This window comes from Elephantulus edwardii, unplaced genomic scaffold, assembly GCF_000299155.1.
Source record: "Elephantulus edwardii isolate Elephantulus edwardi_28Jun2011 unplaced genomic scaffold, EleEdw1.0 scaffold00170, whole genome shotgun sequence".
NCBI lineage: Eukaryota > Metazoa > Chordata > Mammalia > Macroscelidea > Macroscelididae > Elephantulus > Elephantulus edwardii.
This window is the reverse complement of record NW_006399920.1, coordinates 4,764,904-4,790,376: the sequence shown is the minus strand read 5'-3', so window position 1 is coordinate 4,790,376 and position 25,473 is coordinate 4,764,904. Positions and strand designations below refer to the sequence as shown.

The 25,473-nt window shown below is 37.3% G+C and overlaps 1 protein-coding gene across 1 annotated transcript in view; it reads right to left on the bottom strand.

Annotated features, from left to right (window-relative positions):
• BICC1 (BicC family RNA binding protein 1) overlaps positions 1-25,473 on the bottom strand; it is a 366,487-nt gene that overhangs the window by 18,875 nt on the left and 322,139 nt on the right. The window contains exons 5-17 of the mRNA XM_006895579.1: positions 24,707-24,865; positions 22,828-22,881; positions 22,098-22,292; positions 21,442-21,693; positions 16,340-16,471; positions 13,530-13,716; positions 12,312-12,473; positions 11,566-11,762; positions 11,293-11,425; positions 10,462-10,618; positions 8,205-8,370; positions 2,223-2,262; positions 1,713-1,867 (exon numbers count right to left, since the gene is read on the bottom strand). Of these exons, the coding sequence (XP_006895641.1) occupies positions 1,713-1,867; positions 2,223-2,262; positions 8,205-8,370; positions 10,462-10,618; positions 11,293-11,425; positions 11,566-11,762; positions 12,312-12,473; positions 13,530-13,716; positions 16,340-16,471; positions 21,442-21,693; positions 22,098-22,292; positions 22,828-22,881; positions 24,707-24,865 (1,989 nt within the window). The remainder of the gene's footprint in view (positions 1-1,712; positions 1,868-2,222; positions 2,263-8,204; positions 8,371-10,461; positions 10,619-11,292; positions 11,426-11,565; positions 11,763-12,311; positions 12,474-13,529; positions 13,717-16,339; positions 16,472-21,441; positions 21,694-22,097; positions 22,293-22,827; positions 22,882-24,706; positions 24,866-25,473) is intronic.

Below are 25,473 nucleotides of genomic sequence, written 5' to 3'. Positions count from 1 at the left end.
AGATTGATCTGATGCAACAGTGGCTGGACTCAAACCTCTGATATTTTTGATACAAGCTGAGCCCATTAACTACCTGCACCACTGAGCCTGTAAAAATTATCACAACTGCTAAATATTGCTTTGAAATTACATGTACTACAAAGTGCTTGCTGCCCTCTCTTACATAATCTTTACAACAACTCAAGTGAGGAAACCAGCTCAGAGGAAGAAAGTCAGTTAGTGGTGGTTGTCACACCCCACAGCTTGTGCATTTGACTCTAACTTCCTGAAAAGATCATCACCTTCAAACATCCTAAGACCAATGGTCAGAGAGGAGAGCTCTAAATTAGCATCTCTAAAGTGAAATCGTTCATCTTTAATACTATAAGTTAGTAATACTTCGCTCTATCAAAAGCAAGGCTCAGTAAAATGGACTGTACAGGATGTATCAGCTTGAAAGTCCAACAATTACTGCAGCTGTCTCAAAGTCTCTAACAAAAGATGCTTACTTCCTCTCAATATTGTAACAGCAGAAAAGGGGGTAAAGTTCCCATAGCTTCAAAATAGTCCTGCCCTTCCAGTTTCAGAAGGCAACTTCTGTTTTAAATGGAGTCTGCCACATTGTAGCTGTCACTCAGACAATGAAATCTGTAAGATTGCACTGTTTAGTACTTTCACTCCATTCCTTCTTTGTTAACTTGAGGAGGCAAAGGGGGGGTGTGTGTGGGAAATGCTATGTTTGCTTTTGCCTTTCACCAACAGTCTTGACTTATTACAGAGAAAATGGGTGGAGGAAAGACAGCCAATTGGTGAATGCTAGTTACCAGACTAACAATTATGAAACCCTTAACTAATATTTATTTTTCAGCCTACAGCGAGCAATCTGGTTGAACATTTTGATTCTTGGATGGATCCTTTTCATCTAAATCTGGGCTTGTATAGTTTCCTAGTTCTGTGTGCATGCTCTCACAGACAAAATGTGATACTCTGAAACAGCAAAGGCCCTGCTTCCTGAGTCACATGTAGCCCGGCTGACTGTGGAACTCTGGAGCCTTCCTGAACGTGGTGAGAATGCCGGCTTCTCAGTCTCGCCCTAAGCGGTGCAGCCAACATCTGGGAAACATAAAACTTTGGAGCTCTTGTTTGAGATACTTCCTGCTGTGTTCCTGGCAGATCTGAACACACAGAATTTTTAACTTGTATCAGAAAACGTGTTTTTGTTGAATATCTGCCTTTTCCTCCTACAGAGGCCGTGGAAATGATGCTTCTGGACAAAGAGACTTTTTAGAAATGTTTATGGAATATTACATCTGCCTTTTACTTAATCCCAGCACAACTCTGTCATTTATGACACTCCCTCCAACAAAAACACGCTTACTCAGATTTACGTCTCCTTAACAGATGATCAACAACTTTGAGAAAGGCCAGATAAGAGATCAAATATGTAAAAATTGCATCTATTTCATAACAATACAGTTACAGAAATAGATTTAAAACCAAGTTATCCCTAGTGGTTCAAAGGCCATCAGTTGCTTCCTGGGAGAGGGACAGGCAATCTCTTTCTGTGCAATTAACTGCCTCTGAAAATCCACTGGAGGGTCAGGTATTTGTCGGTTGCGACTCTATGGTACACAACAACAACAACAACAACGACATAAAGAATGGGGCGGGGGACTGGCTCCTTCTGGTGACAGGACAAACAGGAAGAACGGGTGCCCCGTGGTTTCACTAACCTCGTAGGTCGTTGTCATTGTGGGTTTATAGGACACGGGATTGGCCCTTCTCAGCTCCTTGATAGTTTCAGCTGGCATAGATTTAGAAAATCCTAGGCCACTCCAAGTATTTGTGGGTGTTCTGACTTCAGTCACCACTGGTTTCTTTAACATAGCTTCAGGAAACAGAAGACAATATTCTTGATATTTTTTATGTATGTCTTCAAAAACAAGTGACTATTGCTTCTTAGACAGAAAGAAAGATAAAATGCCTAAAAATACCTTGAGAAAATATTCTGTCCAAAGTAATGGTAAATTTAAAAGTATAGCATGAATTCATAAGCAATGTAATGTTAGTTTCAAGCAAACAGAATCAACCCCTGTGAAATTTGAGCCGGTGGGACTTGAAAATTCCATGTTTATTTTTATGAGTGAAGGTCCAATTTCTCAGTTCACCATAAAAAAAGGAAAGCCTTTTCTAGGTCTACTGAGGATGAGAATCAAGGTACACATAATTAACGTAGCACATACCTTTGGTTGCTAACAGCTTCTTTTGTTCATAGTCAAATGCCTGAAAATAAGAGGGAAAAATACCTTTACTGCCAGTCTAACCAAATGTTATGATAGTAACTTTATGATCAGAGAACAAAGCTTTTGGATCCAGGCCTGTCCATTATCCTAGACAACTGGTAAACTCTGCTTGATAACGTACCAGTCATTCCGCATTACACTGCATTCTTAACCAACTAATCACAACGGCAAGTGGCTATTTCTGACTTCTGTTAGTGGTTATGACAAGAGATCAAATATTTCTATCAAAAAAGAAAGAATAATCTCTCATTTATCATGACTATTTAGCACATACAATTTAAGTCAAAATACAGTAAATAACTTGGTGATAATTCTACAGAGCTTTAAATCACATTTCTTAAATGCTTTCAAGTATCTATTGGCCCCATTTAATTCTGCAAGTCTCCTCTTTATTTAGATAAGCACAGCCTCAAATGATATGATGTCAAGACAACTTATGACATTATTTAGCCTAATTGACACAGTATTTGCACTAGAATTGAGATAAATAGCAAATGTTTTGTTTTAATCTACAATGACATTAAGTAACATGATAAAATGAAACAAAGTTTACGTTTTCCCCATGGGACTCAAACTGTACCATTCATTCAACCCATTGACCTTAACAGAGTGACTATAAGGCATAGTCAACTCTATGGAGAGACAATGGCTGATATTTTCTGAGAAAGAAGCTGAAATGCAATGATATATCAAAATGTTATCAACTCTTCAATTTAAGGGTTAGATAAAACTCAATTTAAGCGTGTCCCAAAGGTATGACCAGAAGGGTAAAGAATCTCTTGGAAAAAGCTTTTTGACCCTTCTCTCAGCAAGATTATAGCATAGGTAGACGTTCTCATAATTTATTGTCTGAAATAGGTCACTTAAAAAAATTCTATTCAAAATATTTTTTTAGCTGTGATTTGGGTATAAGTTTACACAGAAAATTATTTTCCATTCAAAAAGTCATACACACTTTGGAGCACTGATTATAATCCCTACATTGCAGCGCCACTCTATCCATTTTCTCCCTTGTGTTTCTTATTTCCATTAGCACTTTCACTCTCACCCTTTCTGTGTTCTATGCTTTATCCTTGGGTAAATGCTGCCTTGTGATCTTGTACAGTTGATTGCTCTAAAGAACGTGTTAATGATTACTTTATAGGTCTGTCTATAGGTCTGTCTATTGTTTGGCTGAACCTGGTTGGAGTCACAGGTATGATTTCCATTCAATGATTAAGAAATATACTCTGGGGGACAGACCAGTCTTCATTTGACAAATAAACCTCACCTTTTTTAGGGTTTTCAATTTTATCACATTTTTGTTCCACTCTTGTAAGGAGGCTTCTACTGTAATCCCTTTGAGGTAACAATGACAGCTGTAGCCCATGGGCAGTGTTAGTCAGTCAGCAGTGGTAGCCAGGTACAATTTAATTACTTCTCCTAGTCTCAGGGTCTCACAGACAGAGGTTCATGCTGTCTTTTGTCATTAATTCAAAGGACTAATAATTCTCATTTTGTTTATTCTTTTTCGCTCCAGTTGGGGAGAGATCAGTAGATACATCTTAGATGGCTACTGGTAAGCTTTTAAGACTCCAGCTACTATTCATCAAAGCAGGGTGTAGAACATTGTCTTTGTAGACAACATTATGCAAATTGAAGATGATATCCCCCACTGCCATGATCTTGAGCTTCCAGGTACAGCAACTCCTTCCCTCAGGGTATTTGGTTATGATTAAGAAGTTTTCAGTTTTGCCCTCTGCTTGGTCTACATGGATCTATTTGCAGCACATACAAACATGTGTGCAGATATACCATCATGCCAACCAAACTGACATCACACCAAACTCACATGGTCATGAGTGTGGTCCCATTTGCCTGTGTACACCTGTTCATCTCTTCTGAAACAGTTCACTTAATGAAAGTAAAATATGCTGCAAATACTAACTAGACTCACCCACTCCCACTGCTCTCAAGTCAATTCTGACTCCTAATATCCCTCTATCTCCTTTCTGTGGCTATCAATTTTACATAACGTCCACTTTTCTCCAACGGAACAGCTGATGGATAAGAATCACTGAACAATGGTTACTAGGAGGACATGTAAGACACTGCAAGAGCTCCTTAATAATTAGTGCAAAAGAGAATAAAACTGGGAAAAACCAGGGTGCATGATAATTCTAAGAATATGGATGCATACTGAGAGTGTCAGAATTTCAATTTCTGCAGTCTGGTAATGTTTTGTGGGGCTTTTTGTGTTTTGTTTTTTTCCCCCAACTAGTTTATTTACAAAATTTGAATACATTGTTTTCAAGAACAAATTCTTTCAATTTCAATTCAAATACTTTCAATTTTTTTGATAATGATTTTGAACTCTGAATTCTGAATGGCATTGGGGTTTAAAATCAACTTTTAATTATTAATGTTTAATTATTTCTGTTTAATATCAACTTAAAGAGCATGTATTTATGTCTTTGGTGAATAAAATAAAACTTTTAAGCAAAACTCTGGGTATGTTGCTGGGATAGGCTATTGATTGGAAAGGGACATCATGCATGGGAAGGTGGAAAGACGGCAAAAGACAGAAAGACCTTAAACCTGGTGAACGGATACAATAACTGCAACAATGGCCTCAGGTGTATCAGAGATTGTAAGGATGGCACAGGATAGGACAGAGTTCAAGTCTGTTGTTCATAGGGTCACTATAAGTCATACTTTGCTCAGTGGCATCTAACAACAACAAAACAACACAAGGACAAGACGTGGGATGAACCTAAATACGTGTGTTCAATACACTGCTAAAAAGAGACTGTGTTGAAACTTTGTGGGAGAACACAATAATGAATAAGAAGAATTTACAACTTCAAAGCACTTACAGCCCTAGAAGTGGTGGGCAAAAGAAGTAACTATTAAAAAAAAATAAAAATAAGAGGAAGAAAGGTAAGTGTGAAAACAGAGCTGAGACACAGAAGTTACAAAGTCTTCAATCTTCTTCCCTATCACACATCTCCCTGGCCTCTGTCAAGACTTACTATTGCTATTGATTACCTTATGATTACAAAAGTCACTTACTTATTCACTAAAGACATAAATACATCCACTTAAGCTGAAACTCTATAGTCAGGAACATTCTCATTGACCCTAAATGACACCCTCATGAACTTCTTTCACCATAAACTTGGTGAAAACAAGACAAAAATGACACAGAACTAAAAAGCACAAAGGGATCTTAAAGAAGATGCGCTGTTTCTTATGTGGGAGAATCAATTATTTTTATTAGCTGCAAATAAATTCACCCTAGAAAATATATCAAGTTTTCTAAAGCTCAGACACATTATAATGGCCATCTCATTCTCAAGCCACTGACACAGAGTCAGAACTCTCCATCAGGTTTTCAGAGGCTGCGAATCATACAGGAGGAGACTGCTCATCTTTGTCCTATAGAGAGGCTGGTGGATGTGAACTTCCACAGAGGCACCACGTTTGAGTTAGCAGCGCATCTTCTCTAAGTACTAGGCTACCAGAGCTCCCTATAAAGATCACGGGTTTTGTTGTTACATGCTGTTGAGTCACCTGTGGCTCATAACAACCCTCTGAGCTGTACAACAGCTCTGAATCCTGTCCTGTCCTGAGTCAGTTTCACTGACTCTGACACACCTACTCCCATTGCCTCAGCTACTGCAGCAATTCATGTTGGGTCTTCCTCTCCTGCGTTGTCCTTCTGCCCTTCCAAGCATGGTGTTCTTTTCCAAGGATCAGTCCCTCCTGGTTAAATGCCCAAATATGTTATGTTAAGACAGAGCTTCCAAATCCTGGCCTCTCCAAGACAGACTTATTCGTTTCTCCAGAACCACAACTCAAAAGCATCGGTTCTTCTATCATCCATAGTCATTGTCCAGCTCTCTGATGCATAGCAAGTAATTCCAGAGACCATGGCCTGCATCAGGTGCATCTTAGTCTTTAGATTTACATTTCTGCTTCTCAGTACTCTGGAGAGGTAGGTCTCTGACCCTAGATTTTCCCACTGCATTGGTCTTTTGATTTCCTTACTGCTGGTGCCAAGAATGTTGATTGCTGAGCTGAGTAAGCTGTAACTGTTAACAACCTCAATCTCCTCTCCAATCATCATGGTGCTGCCAACTCGCCAAGTGGTGAGAATCTTTGTCTTCTTGATGCTGAGCTTCAATCCATATGAAAGACTACAGACCTTGATCTTCTGCAGCAAGGGCTTTAGGTCCTCCTCAGTTTCAGCAAGCAAGGTTTGTCATCTACATAATGTAAGTTGTTGATGAGGCTTCCTCCAATCCCGATGCCACATAATAGTGCCTATAAAAATAAGCATCTAAAAACTCATGGAAATATCAAGTGCAAAGAATTATAAATACAGACGAGAGAACTAAACTGTTGTTTACAATGGAATTACAGCAATAAAATACTCATCCTTGGATGGCATAAATAGTTCAGAAGTCAACTATTTGTAAAAACACTGACAATGTGTACGTGCCCAGAGATGCCCTACAAACTCTGCTTCAGAAAAAAACCACAGCCTTGAAAATCCTGTAGGATAGTGCTAGTCTCCACTCAGGCTTGCCATAAGTCAGAAACAACAATAGCAACTAATAACAATTTATTCTTATAGATTGATTTTTCTTAACAGTGATGACAGCGTCCTCCTCCCACCCCCAGGATTCTGTGAAGTTTTTCCTCCTTTTTGGGGGGTATGAGAGGAAGATTTCTAAATCTCTTAATGTGAAGCCGATATGCCTGTCTGTTAATTCTTATGCAGGAATCTGATGTCTATTAGAATCTTTAAAAGCGCAAAGCACAAATCCTTATCTTTTATACTGTGACCTATATGAAAATCAGATTTCTGAACTTCACGGTCAATAGTAATTAGCCTGATTCTTTGAAAATGGTTACGAAGAAAAATCCCTGTTGAGGAAATTGTTTTAAAATAATTATAAAAATGTGCAAACCAATACAATAAGTAATAGTCAGCATATACTTTCAAAGAGCTCAAACTTCACGTTAATGATTCTTGTAACTGTTCTAGATTTATCGCTTCCATTTCATTGATGGAGATAGATCCAATTAATTAAGATAATGTTATGAGGCAGCACTAATTAGAAATAAGTCCCTCACATTTATCTACATATTTTTAAAATTTTTCTTTTTATTTATTCATTGTTGCACGTTTTCTTCCCCTTCCTTCCTTAGTCCATTCTGTAATGCACCCTTTATTCAGATTGTTCTTACACATAGAATGCATAATCATATATTCCTTTCAGACAGTTCTTCTCATCTGTTCTAATGCAGTGTTCATTATCCACTCACTCCTTCCCCATTCCTTCCCCAACCCCTGCACATTTGTTCTATTTTAGTACAGTGGTATTACACAGTATTTTCTTTTTGTGATGGTGCCATTTCACTTAGCATAATGTCTTCAAGGTTCCCCCAGGTTGTGCAATGTTTTACTATTTCTTGGTTTTTCATTGCTGCATAGTATTCCATTATGTATCTAGACCAAAGGTTTTCTATTCATGTGTTTAGTGATGGGCACTTGGGTTGTTTCTGTCTCTTGGCTATTGTGAATAATGCAGCAATAAACATGCATGTGCAACATCTATCTATAATTTTTAAAAGTAAAAAATGTTATCTTCAGAAGTCCTAATGGCACAAGCCATTTTATGTGTTCTTTATATAAAATTTGAGAGGCTTCCCCCCATTTAAGTTAAATACTTTATTACATTTTCAACTCTTAGAGCAAAACCAATTCCTAAGTATTTAAGTATACACACACACACACACACACACACACACACACAGTTCAGAAGGAAAACCTAATATTGGCTTTACGACAGATCACTTGCTGCATTCTCCATAGCCATACGTATGCCAGCACTGAGCATGAGATCCGCTGTTACTACTTTCCCCCCCCATTACCTGCATGTTGACGTATGATGGCCGTGGGGCAAGGAGGGCTCTTTCGGAGTTTTGCTGAGCTGCTGCTGCCCTCTCTGCGGCCCGCTCACTCCCGGGAGCCTTCTTGTCAGCCAGGGGGCTTTCTGAAGCACTCAGTTCTGGGTCTGAGAGCAACCGGTCAGTGCTACTGTGAAACAAAGTTTAGAATTTAACACCTACCCTCCATATACAAACATGCTGAATGCATATGTGTTTCTACCACTGGGTGAGTTTATCATTCTCAATTAATTACAGGAATTGTTTGAACTTCACAATAATCTTAGAGCAGGTGACATGAATGTCTCCATTTTCTAGAAGAGGGAGGTGGAGCTGAAATTTTAGCTTAAGCATTTTAAATCTAGAACTGGAGTTGAAAGTATTGACTATCTTAAAAAAGTATTGAGTATCTTTTCTTACATACTATACATAACCATATGATATATTGCATATGGTCAATATGGAATACATCTAGAGAGGATATTACTAAGTTTTTTACAACAACCTTTGCACACAGAGGCTAAACAGAGATATAATTAATGTGAAGCTAGACAGAGGGTCCAATTTATGTGTATCAAATGTAAATGACATTGGTAACAAACAAAGTAAATAAAAAAAGATTCGCCAAAGATGGGTTAAAATTCTGGGGAAGAGTATTAAAATGCTTCCTATAATGGGCAGCTGACGTATGTGATATATGAAAAATGAATTTCAAATTCAAATGCAACTGAAGATTGTTGTTGTTGTTACATTCTGTCAAGTTGCTTGCGACTCATAGCGACCCTATGTACAACAGTACTAAACCCTGTTCCGTCCTGTGCCAATCTCACTGTCTCTGACACACCCACCCTGATTACCCCAGTCACTGAATCAATCCTTCTCAGAGAGGTCTTCCCCTCCTGTGCTGTCCCTTCAAAAATGTCAAAGAGTTGATCTGTTCACTTATTTGGTCAGTCTTTTATTCAGCCAACTATTTAGTTGTGTCAGATTATTTAGAAAAGGCTATTGGAATATTAAAACTCTGCTTGACAAGAAAGGAGACTTCAGAGAGAACATCTGACCTGACATTTTAAGGATATCTAAAGGTTTGTTGGTGTAAAAGGACAGGAGAACAGTAATCCAAAGGGGACAGGATATGCAAAGGATTTCAAGGAGGCCATGTGGGATTTAAGCCAGTGTGACAAGATCAGATTCATGGGTTTGTTGTTTTGTTTTTAGAAAACTCAAACAGCAGCAGCAAAGTGGAGGGTTGATAAAGATGATGGTGGGCAGGAGACCATTCCAGAGGTCACAGTTAAAACCAAACGACAGGTAATAAGAAGCTTCAGAACATACTCAGTACTGAGCAACATAATAGTTCAGATGCTTCAACATATAAAAAGAATGCAAGAGTCTTTTTCTAACCTACACTAAATAACAATATTTTTGGATATTAGATCTATAGGAAGAAAAACAGGTATGATCTTAGAATTAAAATTACAACAGTAATGATGAACTGATAAAGAAGTTTATAAAAACAAAAAGTATTTTATAAGAAGGGAAAAGAATAGGGACATTTTCTTATATTTGTATAAACTCTAGAAGGTAACTCAAGATATTAACAGCACAGGAAATGTATTATGTGGACATGTGCCAGAGGAAAACTTATAAACAGGTAATCAACAAATTGCTTTAGGGTTTTAAAAGAAGTGTAGATTGTCTATTTGAAAAATAAGTAAGAAAAAAAGTAGCGTTAATGGTACATACTGAATTGTGGTATGGTAAGTGAGAATTCTTTTTAAGATAGTTTATGTATTTATACTCATCATGATTTATAATAAATAAAGTCATGACATTGTCAAGCATTTGCTGGCAAGGTACATACTACCTTAGAAAGAGATTGGTGACCTCGCAAAGAAATGCAAAGCCAAATGAAGGAGAAAACACAGTGGGAAATTTCAAATAGCAAATAATCAGGCAGGAAAATTATCTTGGTCATTAAGGAGCACATTAAACTTTCAGGTGATTCAGACAGCTGAGAGAAAGTGAAGAAAGAAGAAACTCCATGAACATAATTAGGGAGGGACTGGACAGAAGAGATGAAGGCACTGAAAAATTTTAAAAGAAAAGATAAATGGGAAAACTGATGGAGAGTTCAAATTTTATTGGAACCAAAGAAGTCCAAGCACTGAGTTTAGAACAAGTCCAGATTGTTAAACAGGTTCTTTCAAAAGATCAGGGGCTATTAAGATTAAATACATACTGTAAATGTGAGTTTTTGGTGCCTTGCAATAATTCTACTGTCTGCCGCTTCGTACAGGCAACTTTGGGAGAACCCATCATTTGTTTCAAGTCACCAGCATTTGCAGAATGGGAAGGACTTCGAGGCATGCCTACTTCAACAAAAGCATCATTGCAACCTGAAGGAGAGAAGAGAGAGAAGATACAATGCTAACGACATCACTGTATGACTGCAAATCACCACTGGCAGCAGCACTAGACAGCCAGCCAAGAACTCTACCGCTGCTCGGTTAGAACGGACTCAAAGGGACTGTCCTTTGGATCTTCAAAGCTGTAAAATCTCAACAGAGGGAGAGTGCCCATCTCTCTCCTGCAGAGCTTCTGGTGGTTCTGAGACATCAACTTTTTCACTTAGCAGTCCGATATGTTATACACCACACCACCAAGGCTGCACGTGTGCATGCATGCACATGCATGTTTAAGGCTTGTTCAGCTACTCTTTCACTATATCCTTAGAATTTCATCCAAGAGATGGCTTCTCCACATATTACGATAAATGAGTCACAACTGGTTAGCAAAAACAAGACGAAATTACCATAGTGTTTTTGTTGTTGTTGGGCAGTTTCAACTCAGAACCGACTCACAGCTGACCCTCCAGCAGGTTTTTAGAGGCAGTAAATTACACAGGAGGGATATTACCCAACTTCCTCCCATGGAGCAGCTGGTGGACTCTTAACTGCGTACCTTTGGGTTAGCAGGACAATTCCTTACCACAAGGCCACCAGACCTCACTATAGAGTTTCTACAACCTCCTTTATTCAAATTACATAGAGCAGGAATGAAAGACACCAACCCTCTGGATGGCTGGATTTGGGAGATGCTTGCTCAGACCCAGATGTCTGCCTGGCTGGATCACTGTGATTCCCATTCAGCACTTTCTCTCCAAGTGGCGAAGTGGATATTGCACCGTATTTGATATTTGTAGACTGAAAAATAAAAAATAATATACAAATATGGTCACAAGCTTACAACTTAAAATTCATTTCATGTGACGATTTAACAATGTTACCAACTGCTTATCTCTTATATCAACATAGACCACATCTCTTGAGCTGAAGGGCATTACCTGTGAATGTCCATTTAAAGAAGCAGAGATTTTTTTGCCTTCTGTCTGTAAACTGTTGATATGGACATCAACAGGAGTCAAGCCAGGAGGGGGAGATGGAGCTGTGTGTCCATAGGGGGGTACTCCAGACAAGAGAATGTTGGTTAACGTGGCTTGAGCATTAGATGGAATCATTAGGTGTGGTATAGCAGAAAAACCTGTAACAACATCTCATGAAGACAGAGAAGAGAGGAAAAAAATCAGAATCAACAACTTTTTTGTTTTTTAATAAGGAGTTAAAGTTTTTACTGCTGCAAATTCACATGAAACCACAATTTTGACACTTCTTTGTAAATAAGCTTACTAATACCATTTATAAAAACAACATACAACCCAAAATGTTTAAAGGAAGAATACTTTAATCACGAATCCAGGGTCTTCACTGTATACATGAAAAAACTTGCTAGATTTAGCAGGAGCAAGTGAATCTAGTCTAACTAGATTTCTTAATGACCAGGTTAATGACCTTCATTTGCTAATGCTACCTGCTCCCTGGAGAATTCTTTTGTAGATTATATTTTATTTTTATATATAAACAATACCCCCTCATACACACACACACACACATACTCAATGCTTTGTTATATTTTAACTTATATACTGATTATGAGGTTTTTCTCTGACTAGAGTATATGCTAAAGTTTTCCTTTAGCAAAGCTCTATAAGGTCTAAGACTACAGACTTTCTATTATTTGAAAGATACTGACCTGTGGCACTTGACGTATTAGCAAGTGGGGGTGCCCACAATGTGGGACTGGGGGTACCAGAACTTGGACTCTGCAAAGGACTGACTGAGCTATTAAGAGCATTCAATAGTGAGTTTGGGGTTGTGGAAGTGTTAAGAGATAAAGTGGTGGGTCCCAAAAGACCTAGAATAAATAAAGAGAAAACATGTATACATATATTTATTGAAGAACTTAAAAGAAAGATTATACTATTTAGATTCCTACCATTTATAATGCACATTTTAATAATATCTCAACATAAAATATAGATCTTTCCTTACTGTTAGGTACCTAGGCAGACCTACATGGAATCTTAAACACAGTAGTTTTGCAAAACAAGAATAGCTGTTAAAAAATTTTTAAGATTGCCAAGAGTATGTTTACTTTTATTTTTACTGTGACAAATTAACTCCAGTACTTGAATGAAGAAGAATGATTTGCTAGGGTTACTGCATTGAGTTTTTCTACAAAGGCAACAGAACATTTATACAGACATGAATCTAAGATAACTGTGATACAGCAAATACCTTCAGCCTGTAAGACTGAAATTCATAGACGAGGCAGTAAATACCCTTATGACTGTAAAAGAGGCTCAATTCACTTTCTTCAATCTAAAGCAGTGAAATATTGCTGCTCGCTAATTTTCTCTTCCTCACCTTATATCTAAATATGGTTCTGTTTTCTTCCCTCAGTGGCTAGGTTTCCTTTGTGCAAGGGCAAAGCCCTAGGCGAACCAGGCGCAACCACTGAGGTAGGGTGTGCTTGCTGTAACCACTCCTTCTCCCCACTCTCTGTACAGATTGGCAATTACTTTTTGAAACGCAAACTGGATAATCTTTCTCTCTAGGGACTGATGGCAATATTGCAAATGCAAGAGGAGAACAAACACATAAATTATAGTCAGCCTGCTCACTTCACTCTTGATGGCATTCTTAATTTAGAAGAACAAACAGAGCCAATGAAAAGAACACAGTCAGCCCTTGATTATTTATGCCAACGCAGAAAGAAATCTGGGTAACAGAAATCCAAGGAGTCTAACAAAAAAACCCAAAATGGATCGATGCACATTTAGTTGTGATCTTAGGACTTGAAGAGCAAAGCAAATAGCCTTTAAAACGCAGACCCAAATGGTACAAAGAAGGGAGACTGGATAATCATGCCCCCAGTGACTGAGAATCGTTGTAATAATAAATGTTATACCTAGTCCAGTGAGTCCGAGGCCTGCTGAAGCTAGGATATCCAGGCTGGGACACGCCAGGCCGGCAGGGCATGATGCTGGGGATGGACTGGTTGCTATGGTAACCCCACTGCTTTCAAGTCCGAGGAGACATTTCCTTGCTTCATACATATTTAAGGCATTTCGCTCAACACTTTTCACAATCACAGACTATGAAAACACATAATGGGGGGAAAAAGTGACATACAAGTAGTCTACAATGAACTGGGGGTGGGGAAGGAGAGAGAGATAGGAAACGAACATGCTAATCAGAATTTCACTCAGGGGATGGATTAATGCCATTTTAAAATCAAATCCTCGCCACTTATTTCTTAAGTGTATTCCTTTTGGTAAAATCATAGAATTTTTTTCTTGAATGTGTCCTTTGTTTTAGACACTGTGATGGAAGTTCCTCATATATTCGAATTCTTGCAAAACCAAATGTGGTGGGAACATTATTCATCAGTGCTTCCATGAAGTTGAGGTCTTGGAACACTCTCTAATGGGCAAAAGGAAGGGCAAATTCAGGATCCCACCCTACAGTCTACTCTCTTTCACAGACTCTTGTCTTTAACATAAACATTTTCCCTCCTTTATCTCATCTTTATGAAACAAATAAAAAACTAAGACTGCATAAGAAAGGATCACTTATTTTTGACATTTACAGCTTACTGGTTAACTAATGCAGCGTGAGGTACCACTATTTCTCCCTGATGACATATCTATGGCAAAGCTTATAGCAAAATAAATTTCTAAATAATAAATCCTTTTTTCCCTTCCAATAGATTCTTCTAGAAAATGGCAACAGTGAACCCAGTGGAGAAAATGCTCCAACAGACAATGAAGAAGATCTGTGGCTAAAGAAGTAATTTAAATGGCCAAGTGAATCAAAGCCAGCCATTGTACTGCCCAGAGGAAATCAACTCATAGCTGACCCTACAGCGAGTTTTCAGAGGCTGTAAGTTGCATGGGAGGAAATGGCTCTCCTGTGGATAAGCTAGGAGATTTGAACTGTGTGCTTCTTGATTGGCAACACAATGCCTTACCATTAAGTCTGATTCTAGAGAGACATAGGGCCTTCAGAGTTCACCCTTTACATCCATTCCATGCCCCGCCCCATCTGCTCATTTCTTCCTGACCTCCAGGAGTTCTCCTTGTGCCTGTCCATTTTAATGACCACAAGTTCTAGAATGTCCCCTGTCTGGAGGACTCTCAGCCAAGTTAGTGACATCAAGCATGAAGAAGCTTTCTGATACAAAAAAATGAATGTCCTATTCTCTAACTGTAAATGGGTGGTAGTAAAACATCAAATTCACTTACAACCAACATTCTCTCTTCCTTTAAGGTTTTCTGAAGAGAACATGATTGTTGCTCTAAATTGAGTAATAAACATCACATTATTTTTAATTACACAAAATTTTATATAATACATATTATACAAATACCATTTGCATATATAAAATTTATAGTTAAAAATGTTTTTAAATAGAAAGCATAACTATCTGGCATTTTACCTACTATGATAACAAAGGGATTCAACTGGGTGCAGAAATTAAGTGAGGGTTTTTTTCCTTCTAAAGTTTCTAGAAACTTAATAAAATTATATTACATAAATCTCTGTATTTGGATGAATAATTAAAATACAGATATATCCATAAAACTAATAATATGTAGAATTAAATACATGTTAAATTTTTTTAAATTCACCTTTCCTCATAAATTTTCCTTGTCCTACCTAAAGTCATGAATTTGATGTGTATTTTTCTATACAATGCTTTGCACTTAAAACCCCCCCCCCAAAATCCACAAATCCCCAAATAAATATTACAATGCAATTTGCTTTTTTCATTAAATAACCTTTTTATCCCTTGGCTCCTGATACAAGAAATTCAAGCTAAACATATACCAACTTTGGTGAAGTTACGTATTAACCGATGGTGGCAAAGTCTGAGCATTTTCAGTGTGATCGGGTGGTCTCACACTGCTTTTCAATGTAGGTGTGCCAATTTACAGAACAATATTAACGCAGGAGCATTCCTCCCACCTCACCTGATCTCTGCTGCTTAATATCATCAAATTATCTAATATATTTTAATTTTATGTGTAATTACTGAAATGCTACAAGACTACAGAGAAGGAGTTCTGAGAAAAGGTTGGCTCTGGACAATCCATTACTTAAAGTAGCACAATGGCAGATATGGAAATGGGCATATATATGTATATAAAAAGAATATGCAATCTTTATTACCCTAAGCAACTCTCTGGAAACTTAGCAAAGCCTTAAAGTTACCAGATTGCAAGTTAATAAAAACATTTTCTCTTTTCTTCTTATAAATTATGGACAGCAGACAGGTTAATGAAAGTGGACTCCCTAAATCAACACAATAAAAAGAAATTAATAATAGTAATATTACAAATCTGTATGTGTATGAAATAAATAGATATAATTTATATTCTACATTATATAAAACAGCAAACATTGTTGTTGTTATGTGCCATCAAGTTGCCTGCAACTCATAGCGACTCTAAGTACAACAGCTCTGAACCTTGCCCTATCCTAAGGCAGTCTCATTGACTTCGACACACCTAATCCCATTGCTCCAGTTATCATGTCAATCAATCTCATCCAGCGTTTTCCTCTCCTGTATGGGTCCTTCACCCTTCCAAGCATGATGTCCTTCTCCAAGGACTGGCCCTCTTTGTCATGTGCCCAAACTATATACATGCCAATACACTGAATTGCATGCAAACAGACCACACAGCTTATAGTTTTCTGGATCCAAACTAAACCAACCTTGCTTGGCTGCTTTGGTTTTGGTTTAATACTGATGAAGACATCAAGTTGTTCCATCAATTGAGTAATGAATTGTGGATCTACTTCAATTTCTTCCTTCATATCAAACATCAACACAAGAGGAAGACAACCCTAGAGAAATGTCAGCATAGAATATATAAACAGTTAATCATTTAAATATCAAGTAATTTCACATGTCTATACATAATACAATAGTTAACGCAGTTTACATAGTTAAAAAGTAAGATATGGAGTGATTAGAATCTCACTAGTGGGATTATAAAATGGTACAACCACTCTGGTACGCATTTCCTCAAAAAGATAAACAGAAATTCCGTAAGAACTAGCTATTTTACTGCTGAGAATACAGAAATCCCACATGACCCTGGTATTCCACTGCTAGGACTATACACCAAGGAAAACAGATTTAAAACTCAAATGAAGATTTGTACACCTATGCTCATAGCAATGCTATTCTACAATAGCAAGAAAATGGAAACAGCCCAAATGTCCATCAATAAACAAATTGAGACATTTACACATGGAATTATGCAGCACTAAGGACCAATGACTTTGTGAAATATTGAACTGTGGTGTTAGAGAAGAGCACTGAACATCCCATGGATGGCCAAGAGAATGAACAGATATGTCTTGGAGAGGGTGAAGCTGGAGTGCTCTTTGGAGGCAAGACTGATAAGACTTCACTTCAAATACTTTGGGCATGTTGCTAGGAGGGGCTATTCCTTGGAGAGGGATATGATGGTGGGAAGGGTGGAGGGTCGGCCAAAGAGAGGAAGACCCTCACCTAGGTGGATTGACATGGTGACTGCTGCAACAAGCTCCTGTGTATCAGAAAGTGTGAGGATGGTGTAGAATAGAACAGGGTTCAGTTCTTTTGTTCACAGGGTTGCTGTGAATTGTAATTGACTTGATGGCACCTAAAAAAACCAACTATACAATGTAGGAGAATCTAAAGAGCTTTATTCTGAGTGAACTGAGTTTCATAAGGACATATAGTACATAAGACCATTATTTAAAAAATAGAAGGATAACTAGTAAGATGCCAATTGAAGCCCAAAAGATGAAGGGAGGGAGGCAAAGATACAGAGGTTGGTGAGGGGAATTCCAAAAGCATGATGATAACAGAGTTTGGTGAGTAGATGGGTTGGATGGTGAAGGAACCAGGAACTATCCAGGGGGGTAACAGGCATAGATCAATGGGGTAACAGTAGGTATAGAATAATGGTGATTCATTCTATAAAACACAATGTACATAAGTGATAATTTGAAAAACAATGTGAATGCAGGAATGTGTAAAACACAGTGCACATGAATGATACACAAAGTATACCAATTTTGTATGCAAGGCAATATAAACTAATAAAGGAGAGCAGGGGGGAAAGTGAACTAAAGTATTAAGACCAAATAATATGCCTCGACAGCAACTGGATGGTTAATGTGGAAATGCTGTCAAGAGATAAAAACAGTATCTTGGGGAAATAAATGATACAATTTCAAAGTTTCTGCTTTGGGTCTTGAACTTTTTATTTACCTTTCACTTTGAAAAGTTCCCCTACTTTTGGACTGCTGTTTTGTAGTAACTCTGTACTCTAAATTCTCAATCATACCAGGGACATTAATATGATGCCCTTGCTCAACAACTTACTCTCATTGTCATCAAGTTGTGACTCCAGCAAGTTTTCAAAGGCTATAAATTGCACAGGAGATGGCCCATCTTTCTCCCACAGTGCAGCTGCTGGATTTGAACTGACTGACTTGGGCTTAGCAGTACAACTCCTTACTCACTAGGCCAGAGTTCCCTCAGCAACTAACAGTGGTGGCTGTTTATTGCCTCTTAAATAAAGTCTAAACACGTATCAGCACTGAAAGATCTCTGGCTCTGTCTTGCTTGTCTCAAGGATTTTTATGATAATAAAAAATACTATCAATATTTTTTCCCGTATTTCCCTCTTCCTAACTCTTAATCTACTAAGAACTACATAACATGCTTTATCTGATTCCTAGAATATTCAGTGACTGCCCACTGATAATTTGATTCTATATGCAAATTCCATCAAACATACCAGGGTAAGAATGAAATTTTTATGTTCCATTTCTCTGGCAGATAAAAGTGATTTTGTAAAGGGATAGTGCTATTTTTAAAAAAGATATTTAAAATATTCATTTAATGTTTCCAGGTTATTCCTCCATCCTTAACTCAATATTATGCAATAAAATGCCTCATTGCATGCTTACAGTTTTTACTTGTATGGTCAAAGTGAAGATAACAAACAACAACAACAAAATGGTCAAAGTGGAGATAAGAATTTCTAACTCTTAAGGGAGCTCTGGTGGCTGAGTGGCAAGAAGCTGTGCTGCAATCCCGAAGGCGCACGGTTCAAATTCATTAGATGTGGGCAATCTCCTCCTGTACCAGCTGGATCAGATTCAATGGTACACAACAAGAAAAAAAAATTCCTAACTCTTCAGAACGCTTGAAACGAATTACTGTATTAAAAATAACAGCTAAAAATCTTGAAAAGCAAAAAAACCCCCCACCAAACGGAAAAACCCCAAATCAAAAACACCCTTAAAAACCCACCAAAAAAATCAACATAAATGATCCTTAAGTATAAAAATGTTATTTAGCCATAATGTACTAAAAATAATCTGACAAAGATCAGTTAAAAAATATCATTCACAATCAGACAAATTTCTTTACATTCTGATTATAATCCTCAATGATCAAACAAGTTCTCATCCGTAGAGGAATGTAATCAACATTACAAACACAGATTTTCTGAAAGTTTCAGAAAAGTAAATTCTGCAAGTTAATAATAGCAAAGGGCACACCCGAAGCATACAGATTCAAATGTCATTAAAGGTCAAGAATTTAACAGGGAAGCAAAGCAGTGTTTTTTTAGTAAGACTACCTGTAGGCTGAGCATCACACAGCTGCATTTTTTTTATTACAGGGTAGCACCTGACTTACTGCATATTTGAGTTACAAACACCCCTGGTCCTAGTTCATTTTATGGTATACCTTATCTTTAATAATATGTACCATATACAACACTGCAGCATGTAATTTGCTGATGTTATCATTCTTAAACACTCAACAGCAGATAATGAATTTTAGGATTTAATCTTCAGAACACTCATACAGAGTCAGTTTTCTAAATTTAATCATGGGCTTCCATTGCTTACAAACAGGGAACCAAATGTAGATCGCTTTGCTAGAGTCAAGAGTGTCAGGCAGATGCAGGAAGCAATGAGAGAAATACGTGATGGGGAAAAGATTAGAAAGAAGGCACATACACAAAACAACCAGCAATTTTCTGCCTGGTGGTTTAGTGGGAAGGAATTGTGCTGCCAACCCAAAGACAAGCAGTTTGCATCTACCAACTGCTCCGTGGGAGAAAGATGGGTAAATTTGTTCTGCACAACTTATAGCCTCTGAAAACTGGTTGGAAAGTAATCTCTGAGTCAGTTCCAACTCAATCTTACAGAACAATAACAATTTCCAAGATAATTCAGAACCTTTCATAAGCAAAATTATTACTGCAACTGACAAAATGAGAACACTATCCAACTCTTCTTTATCACAAGAGTAAGCTTTTAAACCTTTATTTGGAAGCAGGAGTAGCATCTACTTCCTAAGCAGCATGCCTCTGGAAACTCTGAAATTTGAGAAATGATAGCTATAGAAACGCTTCAGGTCTTTTGTTCATAGGGTTGCTATGAGTCGTGCGTGACTTGATAGCAAACAGCAACAACATCATATGTGTGTGTGTGTGTGTACACACATGTACATATATATGTATATGCATGTGTATGTGTATATTTATATATCTGTGTATATATGTATATATATACATACATACATATACACATACACATTAAAGTATAAGTTTATATGCAATGCTTCCAAGTTAGAAGACAAATCTTGCATTTATAAAGACACTGATAATAAAAGATAGTAATTATGAATACTACAATTAAAAAGATAAAGTATTTCATTTATGTGAAAACCAATGTACAATGGAGTCAACAGACTGGAATCCTGTCATAAGTCTGACACTACTTGTGGATATATATCAGCCTATACACAGGGCTTTAAAATGAGTGTGTTGTTGTTGTTTACTGTCGAGTTGGAACCAACAGATAGCTGACCCTCCAGTGGGTTTTCAGAGGGAGTAAATCACACAGGAGGACACTGCCCATCTTTGTCCCTCAGAGCAGCTAGTGGACTTGAACCACACACCTTTGGGTTGCCAGCTAAGCTTCTTACTACAGGCCACCAGACTCAAAATGAGTATAGGCAGGATCAAAGTACTACAGAGTCTAAATAAGAAACTGTATTAAATTGTACGCAAGCCAGTAAAAAAGAAATTGCTAAGGAAAAATAAACCATACTGAATTGTCATTTTTAACTCTACTATTCAGCTTCAAATAGTGGCATTCAGACTTAAGTACTAAATAGTACTTTTTAAATTGTATTGGAAATTTGTTGATGTTGTTATGTGCTGTTGACTCAGAATGGGCTCACTGGTGGAACTCCAGCAGGTTTCCAGAGGCTTTAATCGCACGAGAGATTTCCCTTTGTTCTCCTAAGTAGCAGCCAGTAGATCCGAATCGTCTGCCTTTAGGCTCGCAATGAAACAATGTGACTCCCTAATAGAAAATCAGTCTACCAAAATTTATGTCTTTAATAGTGAACTGTAAAAGATATATATACTTTTCTGTCTAAAGACATTCTTTGTTAAATACAAACACAAACTGATACTATCTGTGTAATAAAATAATCACCATTGATGCCACTAAATATAGTCAATTACATAACTGTAATTTAGCCTCTGTTTAGTCTAAATTTTTAAAAAAATAACTGCAAAGAAATTATTCACTTATTCGATGAAATAAAGTCTGTTAAGGTACAATGGACCTCACATTTCTCCAATTTACTTTATTTTACTAAGAAATTTTCTTACTTGATCAGGTTTCCTAAGTAATTTAATAAATATTTCATTGGTACTGTATTTACCTCAACATATACTATTCCCAAAGATATTTTAAAATTGTAACAATAATTTCAGTAATCTTACCATGAGGTATTGTCTTGCAAGACAGACAGACTCAATGGTTCCCTGGAGGTAGATAGTAGATTTCTTCTGTGGATTACTGGGATCAGGAAAGTGGATCTGAGCACCTGTTCTCTGCATAATATGCTTGATGTTACTCCCATTGCGTCCCATCATAAAGAGATGGTGCTGAGCTGCGATATCTAGTTGTGTGCTCACGGGAATAGCCGAAGCCAGGCTCCCAGCTAGATGTTCTAACAGCATGGCGGTTCCTTCCTAGGAGAATAGGATAGGAGGTAAAGAATCCTTCAAATTGTCAGTCCTTATAGATAAAAATACTGTGTTGCACTATGTGTGTTATTGACATAATAGGCTTTGTAGTTAAAACCAACTCACAGATGACCTTCCAGAGGGTTTTCAGAGGCTGAAAATCTGATTGCACAGGAAGAGACTGTCTATCTCTCTCCCCAAAAGCATCTAATGGATTCAAACCCTGTGCCTTTGGATTGGCAATGCAATTCCTTACTATGAGGTCACCAGAGCTCCTTTTACTAGCTATGGGTAAACGTAACATTTCCCTTTAGAGCAACAAAAGGGAAATTTGTGGAAAACAAAATAGTCCACGTCACTTAAAAAATACAACCTGCAGATGGTCAAAATGAGTTACATCATTTATTTACCTTCACAGCACTGGTGTTATTCTGAGACCCTCGTACTATGACAGTAGCACCATACATTCGAGAACGCTGTTTAAACGACACTGAAATGTTGTACGTCTGTGATATGTGCTGAACAGAGGGGGAATTAGGATCGGGAACTGGCTGAAGAATTCCAGCAATTGGTAACTCAAACATCAGCACCAAAGGAAGTAGCTCCTGAAATGAGATGATGAGAACACAAAATTAACTGTAAACATTATACATTTAGAGGTCTTTCTAATTCATTAACTCTTTTTGAAGACTACATTTTAAAGCATAAATTATTTTCATTATAGATTTATGATGAATACATCATATGTCTTCTTTTATGTTTTTTAAATTTTTTTATTTCATTCATATTGTGTTTCATATGATCATTCCCGTACAGTAAGTTTCTTAAAGGAACTTTTTATGAAATTTGGGACTACCATTTTACCTCAGGACTCCTTTGAAAAATAGAGAAACTAGATTAAATCCAGAATAGTCTTAAAAATAAATGAAAAAGGGTTTATAGAAAGGAAATGATTTTTTTTAAAGCTTTATAAAAGTTCAGATAACAAATGGCAAATTAGACATAAAGCCACCTTTTCCAGTACTCACATGTATTCGGACAAATTATCTGGCAAAAAAATATAAGGCACGATATTTTTCATGCCTTCCAATGCAAATGCTGTGGACACCACATTACAGAATTAAAGTAATAAATAGTTACCCGAATTCTAACTCGGGCAGATTCTACCCCTGATGGCTGTCCTGCTATGGAAACCTGCAGAAGTAAGAAAACACAAAGTCAGATTTCTTTTAATTGTATCTACAAATGCATTTCTAGTTATCTATATCCTTAAAGTATCATCAAGAAGGAAAATTAAAACAAAAATCTTTAAAAAACAAAAGCCAACAACATTTGGCATCATGCGAGCCCTTGCTAAACCATCTCAAATATCAACTCTCTTGATTAGAATTTTATATTTTAACATGAACTTCAGATGACCTCTGTCAACTTATCGACTTCTGAAGGAACCTGAAATCCCACAGTTCCCAGGAGACCCTCCTCCTAATTCTGGTGGTGTTTGGTTGGTGTTTTTTTTTTCTCTTTATATACAGGCCAATGTGAAAATAAAATGATTTGCTGCAGTAGGTCAAGGCACTGAAATACCCCAGTTGTTGCTGTTGTAGGCGCAGTTGAGAATATTTCAATTCACAGTGACCCCATATGAAGAAATAGAACACACTATGTGGTCTTCTGGGCCAGGTCTTTCTGAGAGCATATCATCAAGTCTTTTTCTAATGGAGACACTGGGAAGGAGAAGGGGATCCACCAGCATTTCATTTAGTGGGAACACTTAACCACTGCATTACTAGAGTGCCTTACTAGGAAATAAATAACATACCACCAACAACAACCAGGAATTTCCCATGATCCATCAACTATAGAATTAATCCTGGCATTGGAAGGAAGGATGCTGCAGGGCACTGATGTTAGAGCTGGTGGCCATGCTACATTATGTATTAAATCTTTTGAACTGTCTTTTCTTGCACTATGGCTGCCTACCTAGTCTGACATGAGGGCATCTCACTGCCATCACAAGCCATGGAAAAGATTCATCTTTACAGTCAGCACAATTCCTAGTACTGTGATTAGCTTGAAAGAGAGATTTCCAAGTAACACTATCTATTCTTCAGATACCGAAAGTGCTTTGATGTGAACAGGTATTTCATTTGCTTCCAAAAAGAAAAACTAGGGAAAAACCCTATTACGTGAGTGAAGATGGGACATAATCCAGTTAATTAAAGGCCGCTGCTGTTGTTTGCCATTGCGTCGGAATCAACTTCTAGCTGACCCTCCAGGGAGTTTTTACTTCTCCCAAAGAGCAGCTGATGGATTCTAACCTCATGGCTTTGGAACTGCAGAACAGCTTCTTACAACTAGGTCACCTGAGCTTGCAGAGGTATGTAAATCAATGGGCTGCATTTGGCGCTGACACACATCAGAAAGTCATCAAGGACTACTTGGAACATACTAAGGATAGAATTCAGGCAGTAGACAGCATTTGTTGTTGGACTTGGCTACCTTCCTGAGTTGCTTCTAAATGTCTTCTGAGAGCTTGTAAGAGCTCTTATTTTATATAGTCATCACTTCTCCCTTGGTCTTTTTCCCCCAACTGTTTAGATGTCAAAACTTGAAAAGGACACACTGACAAAGGAGATTAATCAGAACTGGCTTTGACAAGCACTGTGGCAACTGGACAATTAAAACAGACATTCGGGGGGTGGGGGGCAGAAGAATGAACTGGGGAGGAGGGTAGAGAAAACAGTGCAACAATGAATAAATGAAAACCCAAAATCTCTGTAAATGTTCATTAAAACTAATAAAATTTAAAAAAAAACACAACAAAACTTGAAGTTCCTTCTAAAGATTATCTTCTTCAAAGAGCAGAATATCTTTAGTATCCTTGTGAGACTTACATTCTATGCTCCATGCCATCTATGTGCTATATTTTTTTTAATGTGGTACTTTTTTTTCTCTTACCTCTTAATAATATGACTACTGAAAATTACGGCAGCAATCCATCCCCTAAAGGATAACTTACCTGGTTGCTTTTTTCTGCTTGGTTATTCCTGTTGGAATCTGGAAAATGGATGTGACATCCTGTTTCTTCCATGACTTTTTTAATATTGTTGCCACCCTTGCCAATGACATGAGAATGTTCTGTGTGTGAAACATCCATCTTCAAGGTAACTCGGTTGCTCTATGCAGAAACAATATTTTATTTCTCAGTGGGGAGGGGGGGGAAGAAACCATGCCCAAATGTCACTTCTCTTAAAAGAATAATACTGAAAAAGAAAAAAAGGACCCACTAGAAATTTTACACATTTATAAATAAAAATTATCTTCACAATATAAATGTTCTATTTTCTAGCTATTTCTCTTGGACTATAAAAATGGAACGAACTTATTAAAATTGATTTGTCACAAGAAATAAACAGACTCTTTACCAAAGAGTCCCCCCTCCTTTTTCCTTTTACAGTTTGTTTGTTTTGGAAATTATGCCTTAAATAAGGTCAGCTACATTACAAATAAATTACTCATTTTCTTTTTCATAAAAATAATTTTAAAATACATAAAATCTTAAAAACATTACACTAAAATTTCAAGACTAGTAATTACAAGACTAATAATATGCATGTTCATAGGACTATTGCAAGAAGTTAAGAGATAAATAGAAAAAATTAAACTCAAAACTTAATATTATTGTTGTTGTTAAGTGCCATAGAGTCGTAGACCACTCATAGCGACTCTACGAATGAAAGTCTTGAATGCAAAACTTTCATCTTTGCTCCAAGTTCATAAAAGTGG